The sequence below is a fragment of the Lissotriton helveticus genome, chromosome 6 (genome assembly GCF_964261635.1).
Source record: "Lissotriton helveticus chromosome 6, aLisHel1.1, whole genome shotgun sequence".
Lineage (NCBI taxonomy): Eukaryota > Metazoa > Chordata > Amphibia > Caudata > Salamandridae > Lissotriton > Lissotriton helveticus.
In genome coordinates, this window is record NC_136067.1 from 8,244,324 (window position 1) to 8,264,361 (window position 20,038).

The 20,038-nt window shown below is 43.1% G+C and overlaps 1 protein-coding gene across 4 annotated transcripts in view; it reads left to right on the top strand.

The window, feature by feature from the left end:
- LOC144762126 (phosphofurin acidic cluster sorting protein 2-like) overlaps window positions 1-20,038 on the top strand; it is a 642,794-nt gene that overhangs the window by 342,038 nt on the left and 280,718 nt on the right. For all 4 annotated transcript variants that reach the window (XM_078647259.1, XM_078647257.1, XM_078647258.1 and 1 more), the window contains one exon: window positions 2,646-2,735. In XM_078647259.1, the coding sequence (XP_078503385.1) occupies window positions 2,646-2,735 (90 nt within the window). The remainder of the gene's footprint in view (window positions 1-2,645; window positions 2,736-20,038) is intronic.

Genomic DNA, 20,038 nt, shown 5'->3' on the forward strand with positions numbered 1-20,038 from the left:
CCTTAACCATCCTGTAGTAATCCAGGCTTATTTTCAAATCATTATTTAACTAGTGCGAAGTCATCCTGGCCCATTTTTAAATCATTATTCATCGCCGAGCAATCCAGAATCATTTTTAAATCATTATTTAATCATCCCTGTGTAATCCAAGCCAATTTCTAAATCATTATTTAACCATCCTGTAGTTATCCAAGCCCATTTTTAAATCATTATCTAATCATCCCGGAGTAATCCAGGCCCATTTAAAATCATTATTTAACCATCCTGCAGTAATCCAGGCCCATTTTTAAATCATTATTTAATCGCTGAATAATCCAGGCCCATTACAAATGATTATTTAACCATCACAGAGTAATCCAGACCAATTTTTAAATCATTTACAATCTCGGATTAATCTAAACACATCTTTAGATCATTATTTAATCATCCCTGAGTAATCCAAGCCCATTTTTAAATCATTATTTAACCATCCTGTAGTAATCCAGGCCCATAGTTAAATCATTATTTAAGCATTGCGGAGTCATCAAGGCCCATTTTAATATCATTATTTAATCATCCTGAAGTAATCCAAGCTCTTGTCTAAATCATTATTTAACCATCCCGGAGTGATCCCGACCCATTTTTTACTTATTATTTGAAAATCCTGTAGTAATCCAGGCCCATAGTTAAATCATTATTTAACCATTGCAGAGTCATCCAGTCCCATTTTTAAATCGTTATTTAATCCTCCATTCAGAAATCCAAGCCCATTTATTATTCATTAACCATCCTGGAATAATCCAGACCCATTGTTTAATCATTATTTATCCATCCCAGAGTGATCCTGCAGTGATCCAGACCCATTTTTAAATCGTTATTTAAAGATTCTGTAGTAGCCCAGGCCCATTTTTAAATCATGTAATCATTACATAGTCATTAAATCATGTAATCATTACATAGGCATCCAGGCCCATTTTTAAATCATTATTTAATCATCCTGTAGTAATGCAAGCCCATTTTAAATTCATTACTTAACCATCCCAGAGGGATCCAGCCCATTTTTAAATCATTTAACCATCGCAGAGTAATCAAAACCGATTTTTAAATCATTATTTAACCATCCTGTTGTGATCCAGACCAATTTCCAAATCATTATTTACCCACCCCGGAGTGATCCAGACCAATTTTTAAATCGTTATTTAACCATTCTGTAGTAATCCAACCCCATTTTTAAATCAATATTTAACCATTGTGGAGTCATCCTGGCCCATTTTTAAATCATTTAGGGCCAGATGTAGGTCGCCCAATACCGGTCGGTAACGGACAAAATTACCGAATTTCGACCGTTACCGACCGGTATTAGGCTGTTGAGATGTAGGTGGCTACATTTCAGAGCTACATTTCAGATTCGGTAATTTACCGAATCGGTAATTTAAGGTATCGGTAAATTACTGAATCTGAAATGTAGGGAGCACTCAAATGAGTGCATTGCATGGTTAAGGATTCGGTATTTACCACCAAATAAAAGTTGGTGGTAAATATTGAAAACCTTTGAAAAAGCAAATTTGTGCTTTTTTAAAAGTGCCATGGGGCAGACATACATGCCCCATGCCACATGTGCACCCATGCACTATTCAGGGGTGCAACAGGGTGTCAATGTGACTCCCTGCCACCCTTGAATGCGTTCCACCATTACCGAATCGGTATTTACCGATTCGGTAATTCCCATTCATTCCTATGGCCATAGGAATGATTGGGAATTACCGATTCGGTATTTACCGAATCGGTAATTGACGAATATTACCGATACAGTAAACTTTACTGAATACTTACCTACATACCATTTACCGATTCTGAAATACCGAATCGGTAAAATTCTGTATTTTAGAATCGGTAAATGGAACTTACCTACATCTGGCCCTTAATCATCCTGTAGTAATCGAAGACCATTTTAAATTAATTATTTAACCATCGCAGAGTAATTCAGACCCATTTTTAAATCATTATTTAACCATCCTGCCGTAATCCAGGCCCATTTTAAAATCATTATTTAACTATCGTGGAGTAATCCAGACCCATTTTTATATCATTTTTAACCATCGTGGAGTAATCCAGCCTCATCCCTGTTTCATCATGAACTCATCCTGGAGTCATCCAGCCCCATCCTGAAGTTATCACAGAATCATCCTCCTGCGGTCCATGACCATCACATGATTTGCATTGAGGTCATTTGTACCCCCCCCGAGTAGTTTCCTTGATGACTCTAGAATCATCTCATTTAAATATTTTGCCCGTTACACATACTCCAGGATGTTTAGGGATGCCTTCCCAAGACATTTACAAGAATAGCTCAGCTTATGTCATCGGATCACTGCAGAATGACTCCAGGAAGGTCTTCCTTGTTGACTTGGAGTGGAGGCGGCCTCGTGCATCCGCCTTGAGGGTGACTGGGTGTCAGGTTTGGGTGAAGTCCTGTTGTACGTCTGAGGAGGCCATTGCAGTGCACTATGTTTCTGTCCAGTGAGGGCCTGACCTAGCGTCGAGAGCCCCAGTACGCCTCTTTAAAGTGCCTTTTGTTTGCTGTGACGAGAATGCTCTAACCAGGATCTGATGCAGTCACCTCCTTTCCAGACTCTGCTCCTAAAAACATCTCTGTGTTCTTTCAGGGGTCCAAACGAGTCCTGAGGTCCAACGAGTACGTCCTTCCTCCCGGGGGCCTGATGGAGACGGGTCTGGAGCTCAGCTTTTCACTACAGGTAAGAGAGCCATTAATCTTAGCCTCCCATGTAAGGAGGGTCCCCTCCTTACAAACAGGAGCATTCCAGCCGGGTAGGGCCAGTGGCCAGGGCACGTGCCTTCCTGTTACAAGCACCGAGCACATCTCACATAGAAACATCTCTCATTGGTGCACAACACCATGGTCACGCTCATGTAGCTTAATGGAGTCTGCGTGTGCCAGGTGGTGAGGTCTGCATGTACCAGGTGGCCGGGTGTGCATGTGCCACGTAATGGGGTCTCTCTGTTTGATGCAATGAGTGGATCTCAATGTTATGATCCTTCTAGAGGTTTTATTTTGCTTTTTTCAAGCAAGTGATGTCTGATATGTGAACAGTCCACACCCCTCTCAATTTCAAGATCCACCTCTCACCTGCAGGTTTCCACGTGACACATGTCCTGCCCAGGCAGCAGCATCTCATGAGTTGACAATTAAATATCACAAATAACTTGTGGATAAAGCAGGGTTTACCTTAGAGTAGGAGCTTGATATTGTATTCTCTAAGTGTATACCCCCAGCTTATTTCACTCATATGCCATGCTTGGGTACTTCAGCCTCCAAAGGCCTCTTGGACAGCAGGCACACACCGCTGGATTGAGGTGTGACACAGCCATTGGTGCACATGGCATCAGTGGAGCACGCTGGGAATGTTGGGCCCGATTCACAGAACTAACTTAAGACAAAATCCTAAAGTTACTACCATTTCGGTATTCACAAAAGGCCCTTACTCATTTCGGTATTCACAGAAGGCACTTACTCATTTTGGTATTCACAGAAGCCACTTACTCATTTTGGTCTTCACAGAAGGCACTTACTCATTTCTGTATTCACAGAAGGCACTTACTCATTTCGGTATTCACAGAAGACACTTACTCATTTTAGTATTCACAGAAGACACTTACTCATTTTGGTATTCACAGAAGCCACTTACTCATTTGGGTATTCACAGAAGGCACTTACTCATTTTGGTATTCACAGAAGCCACTTACTCAATTTGGTATTGACAGAAAGGTACTTACTCATTTCGGTATTCACAGAAGGCACTTACTCATTTCGGTATCCACAGAAGGCACTTACTCATTTTGGTATTGACAGAAAGGCACTTACTCATTTCGGTATCCACAGAAGGCACTTACTCATTTCGGTATTCACAGAAGGCACTTACCCATTTTGGTATTCACAGAAGGCACTTACTCATTTTGGTATTCACAGAAGGCATTTACACATTTTGGTATTCACAGAAGGCACTTGCTCATTTTGGTATTGACAGAAGGCACTTACTCATTTTGGTATTCACAGAAGGCACTTACTCATTTTGGTATTCACAGAAGGCACTTACTCATTTCGGTATTCACAGAAGGCACTTACTCATTTTGGTATTCACAGAAGGCACTTACTCATTTTGGTATTCGCAGAAGGCACTTACTCATTTCGGTATTCGCAGAAGGCACTTACTCATTTCGGTATTCGCAGAAGGCACTTACTCATTTCGGTATTCACAGAAGGCACTTACTCATTTCGGTATTCACAGAAGGCACTTACTCATTTGGGTATTCACAGATGGCACTTACTCATTTGGGTATACACAGAAGGCACTTACTCATTTTGGTATTCACAGAAGACACTTACTCATTTTAGTATTCACAGAAGACACTTACTCATTTTGGTATTCACAGAAGACACTTACTCATTTCGGTATTCACAGAAGGCACTTACTCATTTTGGTATTCACAGAAGGCACTTGCTCATTTTGGTATTCACAGAAGGCACTTGCTCATTTTGGTATTCACAGAAGACACTTACTCATTTCGGTATTCACAGAAGGCACTTACTCATTTCTGTATTCACAGAAGGCACTTACTCATTTTGGTATTCACAGAAGGTGCTTACTCATTTCGGTATTCACAGAAGACACTTACTCATTTTAGTATTCACAGAAGACACTTACTCATTTTGGTATTCACAGAAGGCACTTGCTCATTTTGGTATTCACAGAAGGCACTTACTCATTTTGGTATTCACAGAAGGCACTTACTCATTTGGGTATTCACAGAAGGCACTTACTCATTTTTGTATTCACAGAAGGCACTTGCTCATTTTGGTATTCACAGAAGGCACTTGCTCATTTTGGTATTCACAGAAGGCACTTACTCATTTTGGTATTCACGGAAGGCAATTACTCATTTTGGTATTCACAGAAGGCACTTACTCATTTTGGTATTCACAGAAGGCACATTACTCATTTCGGTATACACAGAAGGCACTTACTCATTTCGGTAGTCACAGAAGACACTTACTCATTTTGGTATTCACAGAAGGCACTTACTCATTTTGGTATTCACAGAAGGCACTTACTCATTTCGGTATTCACAGAAGGCACTTACTCATTTCGGTATTCACAGAAGGCACTTACTCATTTTGGTATTCACAGAAGGCACTTACTCATTTCGGTATTCACAGACGGCACTTACTCATTTCGGTATTCACAGAAGGCACTTACTCATTTCGGTATTCACAGAAGGCACTTACTCATTTCAGTATTCACAGAAGACACTTACTCATTTTGGTATTCACAGAAGGCACTTACTCATTTTGGTATTCACAGAAGGCACTTACTCATTTCGGTATTCACAGAAGGCACTTACTCATTTTGGTATTCACAGAAGGCACTTACTCATTTTGGTATTCACAGAAAGCACTTACTCATTTTTGTATTCACAGAAGGCACTTACTCATTTTGGTATTCACAGAAGGCACTTACTCATTTCCATATTCACAGAAAGCACGTACTCATTTCCGTATTCACAGAAGTCACTTACTCATTTTGGTATTCACAGAAGGCACTTACTCATTTCAGTATTCACAGAAGGCACTTACTCATTTCAGTATTCACAGAAGGCACTTACTCATTTTGGTATTCACAGAAGGCACTTACTCATTTTGGTATTCACTTACTCATTTTGGTATTCACAGAAGGCACTTACTCATTTTGGTATTCACAGAAGGCACTTACTCATTTCAGTATTCACAGAAGACACTTACTCATTTTGGTATTCACAGAAGACACTTACTCATTTTGGTATTCACAGAAACAGACGTCATTTAGGACTCCTAAAGTTAGGAGTTCTAACTTCTGTGAATACCAAAATGGTAGTAAGTTTAGGATTTTGTCTTAAGTTAGTTCTGTAAATCGGATCCGTTGGGAGCACCTTGGTTTACACCCTGAATTCCTGTATATTCAGCGATTACCTCTACATACATGTGGAAGTCGTTAAAGAACATAGGTGCTTGGAAGTCTCATGACTTTGGCAGCTGCGATGAAATGTCTGACTAGAGAAGGTGCAGATCCCCTCAGCGGTGTCTTTGAATGTCTGAGAGGAGTTGGAGGGGTTAGTTTGGGGCAGAGTTGGGATATTGAGATGAATGTATACATATGTTCCGCTTTATAAAACTTGATTGAGTCTGGTGGTCTTTGGGCCCAGTTCACCGGTATTGAGTTATGCTATACTATGGTATGTGTATTTGTAATCCAGGGCAGGTGTGAGGTCACTGCCTTCTCTCTTCAAGCCCTGAGTCCCTCCACCTCACAAGAGGGAGGCTTGTCGGGAAGGCCCGCCCCAGTGACTGACTGACAGGAAGTGGGGGTCCTCAGTCATTCGCTGAGGGCTCAGCCCCCACCTGCTTGTCTTTGAAATATAAGATGGTGTCTGTAGTGTGCTGATTGATTTGAAGTGATGGTCCATCCGGTGGTGATCCGCGAGGTACCTCTACCACAGGCGTGTCGCAGCTGACGTGCCTTTATGGGTTCTGTGTTCATAGGACACAGGTGTATGGCTGACTTAAGCCAACAAGCATTGGCATAGCCAATAGGTCTCGCTTTTGGGACCTTATAAGTATTTAGTTATGCAGCACAATATCCTCGGTGCAACAACATCAACCGTTGCATGGCTAAACACTTATGAGGTCCCGAAGACGAGACCTATTGGCTATGCCAATGCTTATTTAGATTGGGTTGAAGTAATTGCCTGGCTTTGTGCTTCTGCGGTTTCTTGCACAGCACGACGCAGCACACTCCGCACCAGTCCTGCTGACTGCTGCATAGCCTGCAGAAAACGCCAGGCTCATTAAGCGAAGCACGCGCACTAAGCAGAAGCCTCACACCAGGGTGGCATTCGGCCTCTCCTGGTGGGGCCCGACGATGCAGCGTGTCACCAACCAGGTTGGTGGGTGAGGGCTTTATTAAGAACCTAGTTGGATTCTACACTTGTGCTCTACTCTCAAAAACAATGAACAAACCGGAGTAAACCCGTTAACCCAGTTGAGACCGGGTGATAGTTGCAACGAAAACAATGTCTCAACAGGAATATCACGTTGGAGGACAGTTCAAAAGTGAAAAAAATCACATAGCACAGGGAAAAAAACAAAGGAGACCAACGGATAGTACAGAGGTTGTTATTTGCATACAGAAGTCCAGTGGGACCGTCATAGCCGGAAACCCGATCGAGCAGTCCGGAGACGCTTTACTCGTCCGGGATACAGCCTGACCCTGCCGGCTTTTCCCTGAACGTTTTTTGGATTTAATTCTTTGCCCACATCACGAGCCCCCCACGAGCGCTGATTTACCCCCTGCTCCATTGTTACAAGCGACGTTGGACCTTTTCTTGATTAGTTCCCAAAGATGGATTACACTCCCAAGAGGCTACCACGTGGAATATAGATGCTACACGCACCTCCGTATTTGACAGAGCACTATACTTAACTCATGTGACCATCGTCCTGATGATGACCTCAAGTCATAGAGCTTGAAACGCCGTCGACCATGCAACGCCATTTGCAGCCTCCCAATGGTCACTTGCAAATAATTAATTTTTGTTTGTAATTGTAAATACATTTGGTTTGACCATCACCGAAACTCCTTTCACTTGCGCCGCCTCACGTTGTTTTTATAATCACGTGTTACTACATCGTTCACTCACTTATACACTGCCAGTACACATTTGGCTGTTATGGTCACTGCACTTTAGTTGTATTTATGTGTTTCTATATGCAAATAACAACCTCTGTACTATCCGTTGGTCTCCTTTGTTTTTTTCCCTGTGCTATGTGATTATTTTCACTTTTGAACTGTCCTCCAACGTGATATTCCTGTCTACTCTCAAAAAGGCACACTCTTTCATTGTTATGATTCTACTTGTAGTACACCATATAGTTTTCCTGAATGATCTAGTTTGAGCCACAAGATGGCACTGTTTCTTCATGTTCTGGACGGAAGCAATTCAAGAGTTACTGCTACACGCAGGGAAGACGTTCTTTCATCATAATCGCGTTCGGTGACACAGTTCATTCACTTCAATCGTGTCTGTACAAATGTACCCAAGTTCGAAGCCGAATCTTTCATTAATGTTTTTTAATCGATCAACTAGCAAACTGATTTCTTCTGTAGAGTAGTTATGGGAGTCCCTGCCACTCCCCACAGACTGATAAACAGGATAGTTTGATGATATTAGTGCTAACTCCCGGCAAAACAAGGAATTCAAGGACTGCAGCGCCCCGCGAGTGGTGCGCGCGAGAGCGAGCACCAGGCCATATGTTTTGAATTATCGCACCTATGTCTGTGTGTGTGGTGAGCTTATTGAAGCTTTTTGAAGCCCTTACAATAGGTCTTGCAGCGCATGCGCGCTGCTAGGCGAGATCTAAAAAGTGAGGCATGGCAGTGAGGATGAAGAAAGCACTCGATGTAGGAGAACAGCGAGACCGACCATTTGATTTGATTTGATTTGATTTTAAAACTTATAAAGCGCAACGAATGCCCGGAGGCGACCACGGACAACAAGTGTATGCCTACTATGATGCTCTGTGTGCCAGTCTTGGCTGAAGGTAGGGGTTCCAGGAGCAGGGATTGGGCATTTCTGGAGCTACTTTTTGATCAGAGGTGTGGCGCCGCGGCCAGGGCGACTGACGCTGGAATCTGGGGATCACGGTTCGATCCCCGGCTCCGGCGGCAGGTTAGCCCAGCGCCATGTGACTCTGGGCAATAGCTTGCTTAATCTTCCCGACGGCCCCCAGCGCCTAGAGACCCTTACGGGTGATTGTGCGCTTTACAAATGTGGATATTATTATTATTATCCTGAGATTTTCAGTTTCTCGTTTGGACAGGAGTGTGAAGAGAAGGGCAGCGCTCTGAGAGTAATATAGGTGATTTTGAGTTGGGCCCGCACTTTAATTGGGAGCCATTTGAGGGATAGCAGGGCAGTGGAACTGTGGCCGCATTTCTTGAAGCCGAAGCATGCAGCAGCATGTAGTGTTGCTCTCAGTGGGCCTAGGCGCACTTTGGGAATGCCTGAGAGAAGGGCGATTCCATAGTCCAGTCTAGAGAAAACGAGTGACTGCATCACTTTTTTGAGGTCTTGTTCCAGGATCAATTGTCTGTTTCCCCAAGTTGGTGTCATGTGCTTTTGGGCATGGCTGTGATGTGGCTGTGAAGGTTTAGGGAATTGTCAAGGGTGATGCCAAGTGATCTTAAACTCTGGACAAGGGTAGGTCAGCAGTCCAGGGCGGGAGAGTTAGCCGTCCATTCCTGTACTGGAGTTTTTTGTTTCAGAGGCAAAATCAAGAGAAATTCTGTTTTAGTTTGGTTGAGGTTTAGATGGTGGATAGACATCCAGTTTCGAATCTTTGAGACTGTGATTGAAAGCTGGGCAACGTCTGTTGGGATGGATATTTTCATGTAAATTTGATTGTCGTTCGCACAGAGGTGGAAGAGAATCCCAGAGTTTCTGAGAATCACACACAGTAGTTCCATGTACAGGTTAAAGGGGGTTGGGGAGAGGATCAAGCCTTGAGGGGCCCCTTGATAGGATAGAATAGGATTTCGATTTATAGAGGGCTGGAATGCCGAGGCGTCTTGGCGCTGAAGTGAGAAAAAAGAGATCTAACAGAACCGGAACTGATCAATTAAGCCTCCGGTAACAGCCATGTTTTAATTTGCTTTCTGAACACTGTCCTGTTTGGTTGGAGTGTTATTGTAATAGGCAGTTGGTTCCACAGCCTGACTGCACCGAGCAATAGGCTCTTTCTGCCCCATCTAGCTCTGCGGACGTTAGTGGCACAAGTGAGGCCAGGATTAGCAGATCTAAGACTTCTAGTAGGAATACACCAATGAAAGATTTTTCGAAGATCGGCAGCCCCTCTGCCATATAGTGTCTTATGTACCAGACATAAGGCCTTGAATTCCATACGTTGCTGTATTGGAAGCCAGTGTAACGACTTAATGGCAGCAGAAGTGCGGTGACCTTTTGGGATATTCAATAGTATTCGTGCAGCTGCATTTTGTATGGACTGCAATTTGGTATTTCGTGCCTTGTCAATGCCTAAGGCATTGCAATAGTCCAAGCGAGACAGAACTAAGGCCACTACCACTGTTTTTCTTAACTCCTGAGGAATAAAAGGGAACACCTTCCTCGGAAGCTGCAGTATGTAGAAACAAGAAGAGGGTACGTGGTTGATCTGGGCAGAAAACCCCAGTTGGTCATCAAAAATGATCCCCAGGGTCTTGACTTTCACGGATGGTGTTGGGCATCCACCCACCTCTTATCGCCACCAGGTGTGGCTCCACCGGGACGCACCGCCACCAAACTCCATCGCTTCCGTCTTATCCGTGTTTATTTTGAGGTAGTTATTGCTCATCCAGCTCATAATGTGAGTCAGACACGCATGGAATCTCTCGGCAACAGGCTCCGACTGTTTCGATACAGAGATGATAATCTGTGTGTCATTGGCATAAGACACAAACGAGAAACCATGCTGTCTAATGAGACTGGCGAGTGGGGTCACATAGATGTTGAACAGAGTCTGTGACAATGCCAAACCCTGAGGGACTCCGCATGGCAGATGGAAGGTTTCAGACTGTAGACTTTCACAGTGTAGAGTTTGTTCCCTATCCTCTTGGAATGAGGAGAGAAGGGACAGAGCCGCCTCCTCAATTCCCACTGCCTTCAGCCTCCGCACCAACACCGTGTGATTCACGGTGTCGAATGCTGCTGATAGGTCGAGGAGGATGAGGATCGCTCACCCCCCCCATCCACCTGACTCCGAATCTCCTCCGTTGCCATGACTAGCGCCTCCTCAGTCGAGTGACCTGACCGAAAGCCATGCCGACTTGGATCCTGTGTCTGGTCACAGTGCCCTTGGTACCCATGGTACCTTTTCCAAGGGGCTGACCTGTGGCCAGGGATGTGCCAATTGTGGGTACAAAGGTACAGGTTTGGGAAAAAACACAGGCCCTGGGAACCTGATTAGCAGGGACCCAGGGCACATCAAGTCAGGTTGCATTAGATGTCAGGCAAAAAGTGGGAGGTAACCATGCAAAAAGGGGCGCTTCCTACACTGAGTCTTTGGGTTTGACCCTGTACAACACTGCGCAGCCTCTCGGCTAGGTTTGTGCTAAGTAAATTCTGCATACAGGCATACGTATCTAATGCGCTAATCCGGAAACAAATCAACATGTGGTTAAACTTTTGAGTTATGGAGTGACCTAGGTCAAACATTTCCATCCAGTGTGACTGATATAATGTATTTCCAGTTAAATTTAAAATATATTTACTTATTTTATTAGTTTTAATATTTATGTTTTTATTGTTTTAAATTTAAAATATATTTACTTATTTTATTAGTTTTAATATTTATGTTTTTATTGTTTTACTGATATCCACACCAAGAAAGTTGCTTCATGCAAAGTCGCTCAACAATAGTCCATTAATAACACTTCCTGTGATGTCATTCCCTGTGATTGGACGTATGCAAATTAGGGGGGGCTTCACTTATTCCCTTTCTGGCCGGGGCCCCAAAAGTCCTAGGTCTAGCCCTGGATATGAGGCACAAGAGACCTTTTTGAACAATTCAAACTAGAAATAGGGAACCCTCAAGTTTGTAGGGCTCACGGTTCACACCCACAGCCCTACCAAGTACCACGCATCAGGGGTTAGACAAACGCATTTCAGTGCTGGTGACAGAGGGCAGTGATGCAGTTTTAGAGTAGCAGCTGTTCAACATTGGTAACAATGTTATTACTCATTTGGTTGATAGTGCTAACAAGCACTGGCAACACAATAGGTCTGGCTTATTCAGTTTATGTTCATTGCTGTATGATACATCTGGATGAAATAGCAGAAAACTCACAGAGAAGTACCCGTTCATTGATCTACTTGTTAAAAATGGTCACAATAAAAGTCCCACATTTGGCAGTAGAATGTCACTCCCAAACACACAGAAACAGTAACAATGTCACACATAAGCTGCATGAAACCTCAGCAGCTGTGACACCCTCCCTGCCCCCTTCTTTAAATTCAGAGGTTTCTGCCTGGTGTACCCCAACCCTGTGGCCGAAAGGGTGTTTGGTCTCAATGCACCTATGAATCTGCTGAAGGGATCTGTGTTTCACCCAAAGTTACTAGTCCAAATCCTGGTGGGCCCACTCACCCTCTTATCCTTCTGAGGCGATTACGAATAGTACCCTTGAATTGGTCGACAAAAAATATCTGGTATTTGTGAGTCCACCACCCAGACAGGGTAGGGAAGTCCGCGTCCTCAGAGAAAGACAAGGGGAAGCCGACGTGAGGAGGGTGGGTTGAAACAAGGTGAAAAGGCACATTTAATTATCCTACAGCCAAGGAGTGCCAGTCTGTTGGGATTAGTGAAACTAAATAAATTGAAGTTGTAACCTCAATTAAAAGAGTTTGATGTAGGGTTTGGTATTGGCACTTCTGTGTGGCACAGCTGGTGACAAATAATGTGAATGTATTTAACAGTAGCTTAAATAAATGTGACTGCCTTAGATCTTTTATTCTCAAGCACAGTAAAGCCTTGGAGGTTTATCGGAGTGACACGTCGAGCAGAAGCCGTTATACGTTCACAGTTTCTCAGGCGGGCATCTCGGTGTAGATTCATCCCAGGTTCTGTGAAACACCTCAAATGTAAATGTAAATGTAAATTGATACTTGTATAGCGCACTACTCACTCGCAAGGGTCTCAAGGCGCTTGTACGAATACCGCTGTGGAACCCCTCCTGACTTTCCCTGTGAGGTGTCCACTCCTGGGCACCCCCAAGGTGGAGGCCAGGCATCCTTAGCGTTGTGGGGGCCGTTGTGGAGATTAAGCAAGCTATTGCCCAGAGTTGCAGAGTGGGACCCATGATTGGAATAGGCACCGAGGCGAGAATTATCAGGTCCGGGGAATTTTTGAGACCAAGACCCGCCGAGGCGGGGAATTGAACCCTGGTCCCGGGCTAGACCTCTGCATCAGGGTCTGCCGCTCTAACCATTTGTCGTGTATTTCTATAGGTTCTGAATCGATCCCCCTATTCCTGACCCTATTCTGGTTAAACTACCTAGCTAGTTAACTAACAGTCAGCCCATGAGGCAAGAAATCCCCCATGATGCAGATACCGTTATCTGACGCAGTCACACTACGGCACAGGAACGTGTTATCTGATTAGGTCATAATGCTTGAGATCTAATTAGACAAGCGACATTCCTCCAGCCCCTGATAAGGCATACGACGTTCTCATAACAAATCAAACCTATGACAACCTGGATAATCCGTGCGGCCATTGTTTTGATTTCACAGAGAACTTTAGTAAAGAATGTGCTAACGAGCAAGTCGTATGACATCTTTATTGACGTACCTATGTCCATCCTTACGTCAATCCCGGCACCTTTAAGGTATAAATATTGCCGACCTTGCCCTATGCAAACACACGCGTGGTGACAAGACGGAGCAGCCATACTTGCCGAAGCCGAGAGCAGAAGCAGACCCCGCAGGCAGCAGCCCCGCCTTCCTGACGCGCTGAGAGACGCGCTGCTATCTCAAGCCGAGAGACCCAGCACCGGCGCTTCTGGGCAGCCCTCGCAGGCAGCCTGGAATATCGAGAGCAGAGAAAGAGATACCATTCCTCATTCATCCTAAATTCCAGGTACAGAACTGAATAACCCCTCCTAGAGAATTCTTTAGTTATTCACTTGGCAAAAACAAACTTAACTTAAACTGTAACTTTCTATTCCCGCCCACGTATTAGACTTAGGTCAGGTACACGGGGTAGGCGTATTTAGAAACACCAGTTGAGCACGTTTAGTCAAATGTATATGTGTATGTAAATATATTTTAATCATTTTAAAACATCATATGGCTCAGAAACCATATCAATGTTTTTACAGTATTATTTTATACTATTGCTTTTAATGTATGCACTTTACTTAACTATAAGTATTGCAATAATATCGATCCATTTCTCTTGTACGAGAAAAGAGACTGATCAATAAATAACACCTTTTATTGAACACGCCCGTCTCTTCCTTTTCTCTACATTCTGATGAGACTAAGAATGCACGTACTGACTGAGTAAAATAATTGCCTTGTGCTCACACGACTCTTGAGATTGACTCTTGATTAGGGGAGAGCAAAGTTGTCATGTTCTATGGTTGTCAGAAACTAAATCCCTTCTTGTCTAATCAGGGGAGTTAATCCTTCCTTGAACATTAGAGAAAGTTTCTAGCGAACTCTGAGCTTAGCTGGCAAACCCAAAAATTAAGTCTAGCATCGACAGTAGTAGACCTAGTTAACGTCTGGCCTAGGCCTTTACTACTGTAGGTACTATTCCAATGCGCAGAGCCTATTGGGAAAATAGGAGCTACACTACATGGCGCCCAACGCGTTTGGAAAGGGCGATAAAACTAACGTAAGACATTTAGAGTAACTCAGTCGTGCTTTCTCACTCAGACCCCTTTTCCCAAATACTCCAAAGACGTCTGGAGTGGGTGAAAGGTTATAATATCCTCCAAAACCTCGCAGGAGGGAACTCCTATGTATGGTTCTTGGTCTAGTCAACGTTGAAGGATAAACAGTGTTCCAGAATATTGTGCATCTAATCTCTGTTTCCATAAGAAACCTGATCTGCAAATAAACATAATACCATCCTGTCAGCAAAATGGACAGCGATGAAGAACGAGAGGTTACTAGATTAGCTACTGAAATAGCAGATGCTGATGCTACCATGCAAGCAGCAGACGCGGATATAATACTCATTCCGGTCGCCAAAAGGAGATCTATAACCTTAAAACTTATAGAAAATGGACTGACACCTAGAGGTGGCACAGTCATATTCGTAATCGAGGCACACGAATATGGGCAGACAGAGGTATACTATACATGGATACATTTTCCAGCAGCTAATACTATAACAAAGTACTTCCACTATTACAAAGTAGAGGAACCTCCTAATGAGTACACTCCTTTCGAGGAGGTGGAAGTACCACTCAAATTCCAAGAGCATTTGCTCTTATTTGATGGCGCCCTAAAACATAATAATCACATTACAAGGCTCGGTCCTTTAGGAAGACCAGGAGCAACGTGGCCGGTCCTAGCCGGATACACACCATATCCAGACATCGAAAGAATGCCTGCAGCAGAGCTGTTAATACAGCTAAAACAACTACTAAAAATTCACAGACAATTAGTTCAGTATGTAATGCGGACTTCAACAATTCAGCCAGCGATTAAACTTCCACAGCTGACCCCTCACCAGGGGAACACAAATAAAATTACACCACAGAACATCCAATTCTGCCTAGGTAAAGTCCCAGCAAAACGGGAACAAAAACCATTCTGGTTGGCACAGAAAATTACCCAAATAGAGGCGGTGTTTCCTGACACCACCCCATTAGAAAAACACAGGATTCTGACTATATGTCTCCCAATGGGAATCGCACCACACATTGAGGACTGTGACACTTGGGGTACAGTCTTTGCTTCCATCTACACAAAAACGCACGGTGTTCCATCCATTTCGGTAATACCAGATGTGCTAAAACAAATTCAAGATGAATACGGTCCAGAACCTGCTTTAACTCTTGGTATGAAATTACTGAAAGACTTCAAGCAGGTCTCGGCTATATTACTAGCCAACATAAAGGGTGAAGCAGCAAACGTGGCGATCCGCCAGAGGTTAAAAGAGACAGATATAGCAGACCAACCAGCTGAAATTGCCAGAATCATAGAAAAATCCTATGAAGAACTAGGCAGAGATAGTCTAGGTGGAATACCAGTAAAACCGCAACTGACTACAAGTCCAGAAAAAATGTTTTTTAATAATAATAATAATTCACCAAAAAAGAACTGGGATGGGAACAAACAATCCAATCCCAAAGAAAAGAAATTCCAGTCCAGAGGAAGGTCTCCTAGGCGAAGAGAGAAATCTCCAAACCCGAGACAAAGGTCACCCCAGAGTGAACCCTCTGGGAATAGATATAACCTTAGAAATAGGGATAATATTAAAAAACCTGATAGATATCAAGACATTGATACACGTCCCTCTCAATCTTTTCAGAATTCCTCGCAGAAATCGGAAAGAAGAGGACGATCAGAAGAGCACGCCAAGTCCAAAGACAAGGAACCTGCTCAACTGAAAAAGAAATCACAATTTCCAAAAAAGAAGGTAGCCAGTATCAAGGTAGTTAACAATGCCGAGAATACTGAGGACACAACTGAAAAACGGAGAGTGGGCTCAGACAATGCTAGACAGCGCAGCAGAGGTGAGCATAGCTCGCAAAGTCCTTATGAATCATCTGGAGACAGTGGACACGAATGAATACCTTCAAGTGGAAACTGCAGATACCAGAGTTAGCAAGCCCCACAAAATATACGAGATAACATTACGTATAGAGGGAGATAAGACTAGGAAAATAAGGGGACTATTTTGGGATAACCTCTCAAAGGGTTATGACATACTTTTAGCTGAAAAAGACTGGCCACCAGAGTTTGTCAGGGAGTGCCCTCATGGCGAAGAAGTAATTATGCCTGCCTTCTCGAATCAAATCCCGATTCATAAAAAATACACACTTGCTAGAAAGTGGGCAGTGGCCTTAGCACCTGCTTTATATAAAAATCATGTAGGATGGGATGAGGATTCTCCTCCTCACAAAGTCCAGTTAAAATCACAACCAACTGCACAAAGGCAGTACCCAATTAAGCAAGAGGCTAAAAAACAAGTAAATGAAATACTAGATCAGCTAGAATACCAGGGGGTGATTGAAACTTGCACCTCACAAATGAACAATCCTTTGTTTCCGGTCTCCAAACCAGACAATTCATACCGTCTAGTTTTGGATTACCGACACCTTAACACATGTTGCAAAACTTTTGCAGTGCAAAACTCACATAGTGCTGCACTAATGAATAACATAGTGCGCAAAAAATACAAAACTACCTTGGACATCTCCAACGGATTCTTTTGTCAAAACATAGCACCAGAGAGCAGATATTTAACAGCTTTCTCAGTAAATGGCACTCAAAAACAATTCTGTCGGTTAGCCCAGGGGTACAAGAACAGCCCGGGGGTATTCTCAGCGAGAGTAACAGAATTACTACAACAATATGATGATGAAGCATTATCTTATGTCGATGACATTTACTTAACAGATGATGACTTGGAAACTCACTTGAAAAGAGTGAACACCATAATACTTGGTTTCGCTGCAGAGGGTTACAAATTCAACTTCAAAAAATCCAGAATTGCCCATCTGAAAATCCAGTACGGAGGATATGAATTATCAAGTATTGCCTGGTTGACAGTCTTTTAAGAACTAGAAGAATTGGAAAATCTAAAATATGAAAAAACGTATCCTCTGCCAATCGACATTCTGCCTCTACGACATTACGCCTGTGTAATCTATACAGACGGACATGCTCAACCCTCCGTTTGGGGAGAACATGCATACAATCCCACATGTGAGATCACAAAAGAAGTGTGGCGCGGAGGTAAACTAAGACCTCTATTAACAAAATCACACTCAGTAGAAACAAATTCAGAACTGCAAACTGAAATAATAGCTTTGAAAATGGCGCTAGATAATGCGGATCGCGAATTCCCGACACTTATAGTGTCAGATTCATATTTCTGCGTCAAAGCATATAACAAGGATTTGCAGACATGGATTCAGAACGGTTACAAAGATGACACAGATGCACCAATAAAGCAGAGACTTCTCTGGGAACAAGTAGCTCTTTTGAAGAAAGAACTACCAAAGACTCACGTGACTCACTCACTGAGTCATCAACGTGATGGCGTTCACGTTGTGGGGAATTCATTGGCTGAGACAGCCGCAGCGGCAGCCACTAAATCGGCTCCCGTAGATCGAAAAAAGCGTACATTAAAATACATTGACGGTGAAACATTGCTGGCGGTGAAAACGTCATCAAAAGGCGACTGCTCAGCGTTACCGATCAACTATCCACTCAATTATACATACATAATCGATGCAAACTCCGTCCCTTTTGCTCGAATCCCTGGAGTGGGGGATAGAGTGATTCCAAACATGGACAGGAGAAACTTGTTAATCGCAGACGCACACATGGGCGAGGGTCACAGACACCTTAAATTAAAAGATTCTCTGGAAGATTTACAATCACGGTACTGGTGGCCAGGCATGAGCCTGCATTACACCATGTTTGTAAAAAACTGCCCAAACTGCAACAGAGATCGCAGTGGGGAGAGAAGCAGTTTAATACCTCGTCGTATCAAGGCAGATAATATTACCAGCAAAAAGAATGGCTTGCGATTAACATATACAGGCTAGTTCCCACTTATAATGTAGATCCACAGCACTCGGCTGACGTCTGGACTGTTATACAAGATTTGCGAGTCTAAATGGCATATACGCTAAGAGCATGCTACATTCGACCATTTTTTTCTTTTTCTCAGGCAATCCAGCCTGGGGGGGGGGAAGAATGGCCAAATGAGCACAGCCCAGCGGGAATCTTCTCACTTCCTTCCTGAGGGTATGGGATGGTGTAAAGAAAAAACCAAGACAGAAAGCAATCTATAACAGAAAGGATATTAGGTTCGGGAGCTGGGTGGGTCAAACATCTAATAAGTGTCCAACGTAGTCTAAATAACTTGCCAAGAAATTCTCTGAAGGGATTCAGTCCGTACAAATTATTATTCGGAACTAGGATGTTGATCTCTGACCTTGATAGTCAGACTTCAGTGGTAACAGAAAAAAGCTTTGATGTCAAAGACCGTTTGGCTATTTTGCAGGACTTAAACAAAACAAGAAAAGACCTGAGCAACATACAGTTGAAACAACAGCCAACAACCACTGAAGAATCACCACCTGTCCCAGCAAGACCTGTCTGGATTCCAAAAGTCGGGGATCTAGTCAGGGAGAAGATCGCGGTAAAGAAGGAATTTGGGCCTTCTTACAGAAAAGCAGTTCCTGTCTTGTCTGTCAACGGGACAAGATCAGTTGTACTACCGCCACTTGCTGGAAAAAAGGAGAACCGAGTTGTATCCATCGACCTGGTAAAACCACAACATGTGGCCGATAACAAACAGTAGGCCAAGTGGACTCCCAATAAGTAGCAGAACACCAAGGTTTGCTACCAGTACAGAGGTCCTAACAAAGAGGCTCATCACATTCGAAACGCCTACAGAAGAACAACAAGGACTATGCAACAATGCAATAGAACTTAGACCTCTGAAAACCCAAATAAAGACATTTAGCAGAGACACACCAATCTATACTGAAGTACCAAGTGAAAATGCAAAAAACAAAAATCCTGAACCAATTGGAACAATTGACAGAACTGCATCCGGTTACTTCATCAACTTCGATGATTCCTCTGAAGGCTTCAGCGAACAAAAGACACAGCCATCATCAAAATCCTTTAAAGACAAAGCGAAGGAACTTTTGAAACAACTAAAAGAAACATATCTGATTTCTCCATGGATTGAATTTTGGGTGGGTTTTGGTGCATTTATCCTCATACTTTGGCTCATCATGGTATTTACTTTGGGACGCTTCATTGAGGGAAAATATGCTAAAATGGACACAGCAAGTCAGAACATCAACTTGGTCCTCAAACCACACACATCTTCACACGTCGAGAAACGAGAACTTTCTTCAGAACTTTCTTCAGCCAACTTCACAGCAATTCCAATACCTGGTGGGGTAGCCTGGGACAACACTGACTATGAAATTTATGGTCCGGTCGAGATCCTGAAATATCCACACCAAATTAAGATCTCTTTGAGTGACTTTGCAAAACCAAACTCATTTGCTGATGATTGGGACTTTGAAAGTATAAACAATATGATGTCTGACTTAGTAATGTCTGCTAAATTTACAAAACATGATTATTTGCAAGGTTCTACAAATTATGATAGTATGTATTGCTATAACCACTATGGTAACCATTTCTTGCATAAATCTGCACAACCTAGAAATGTTTTAA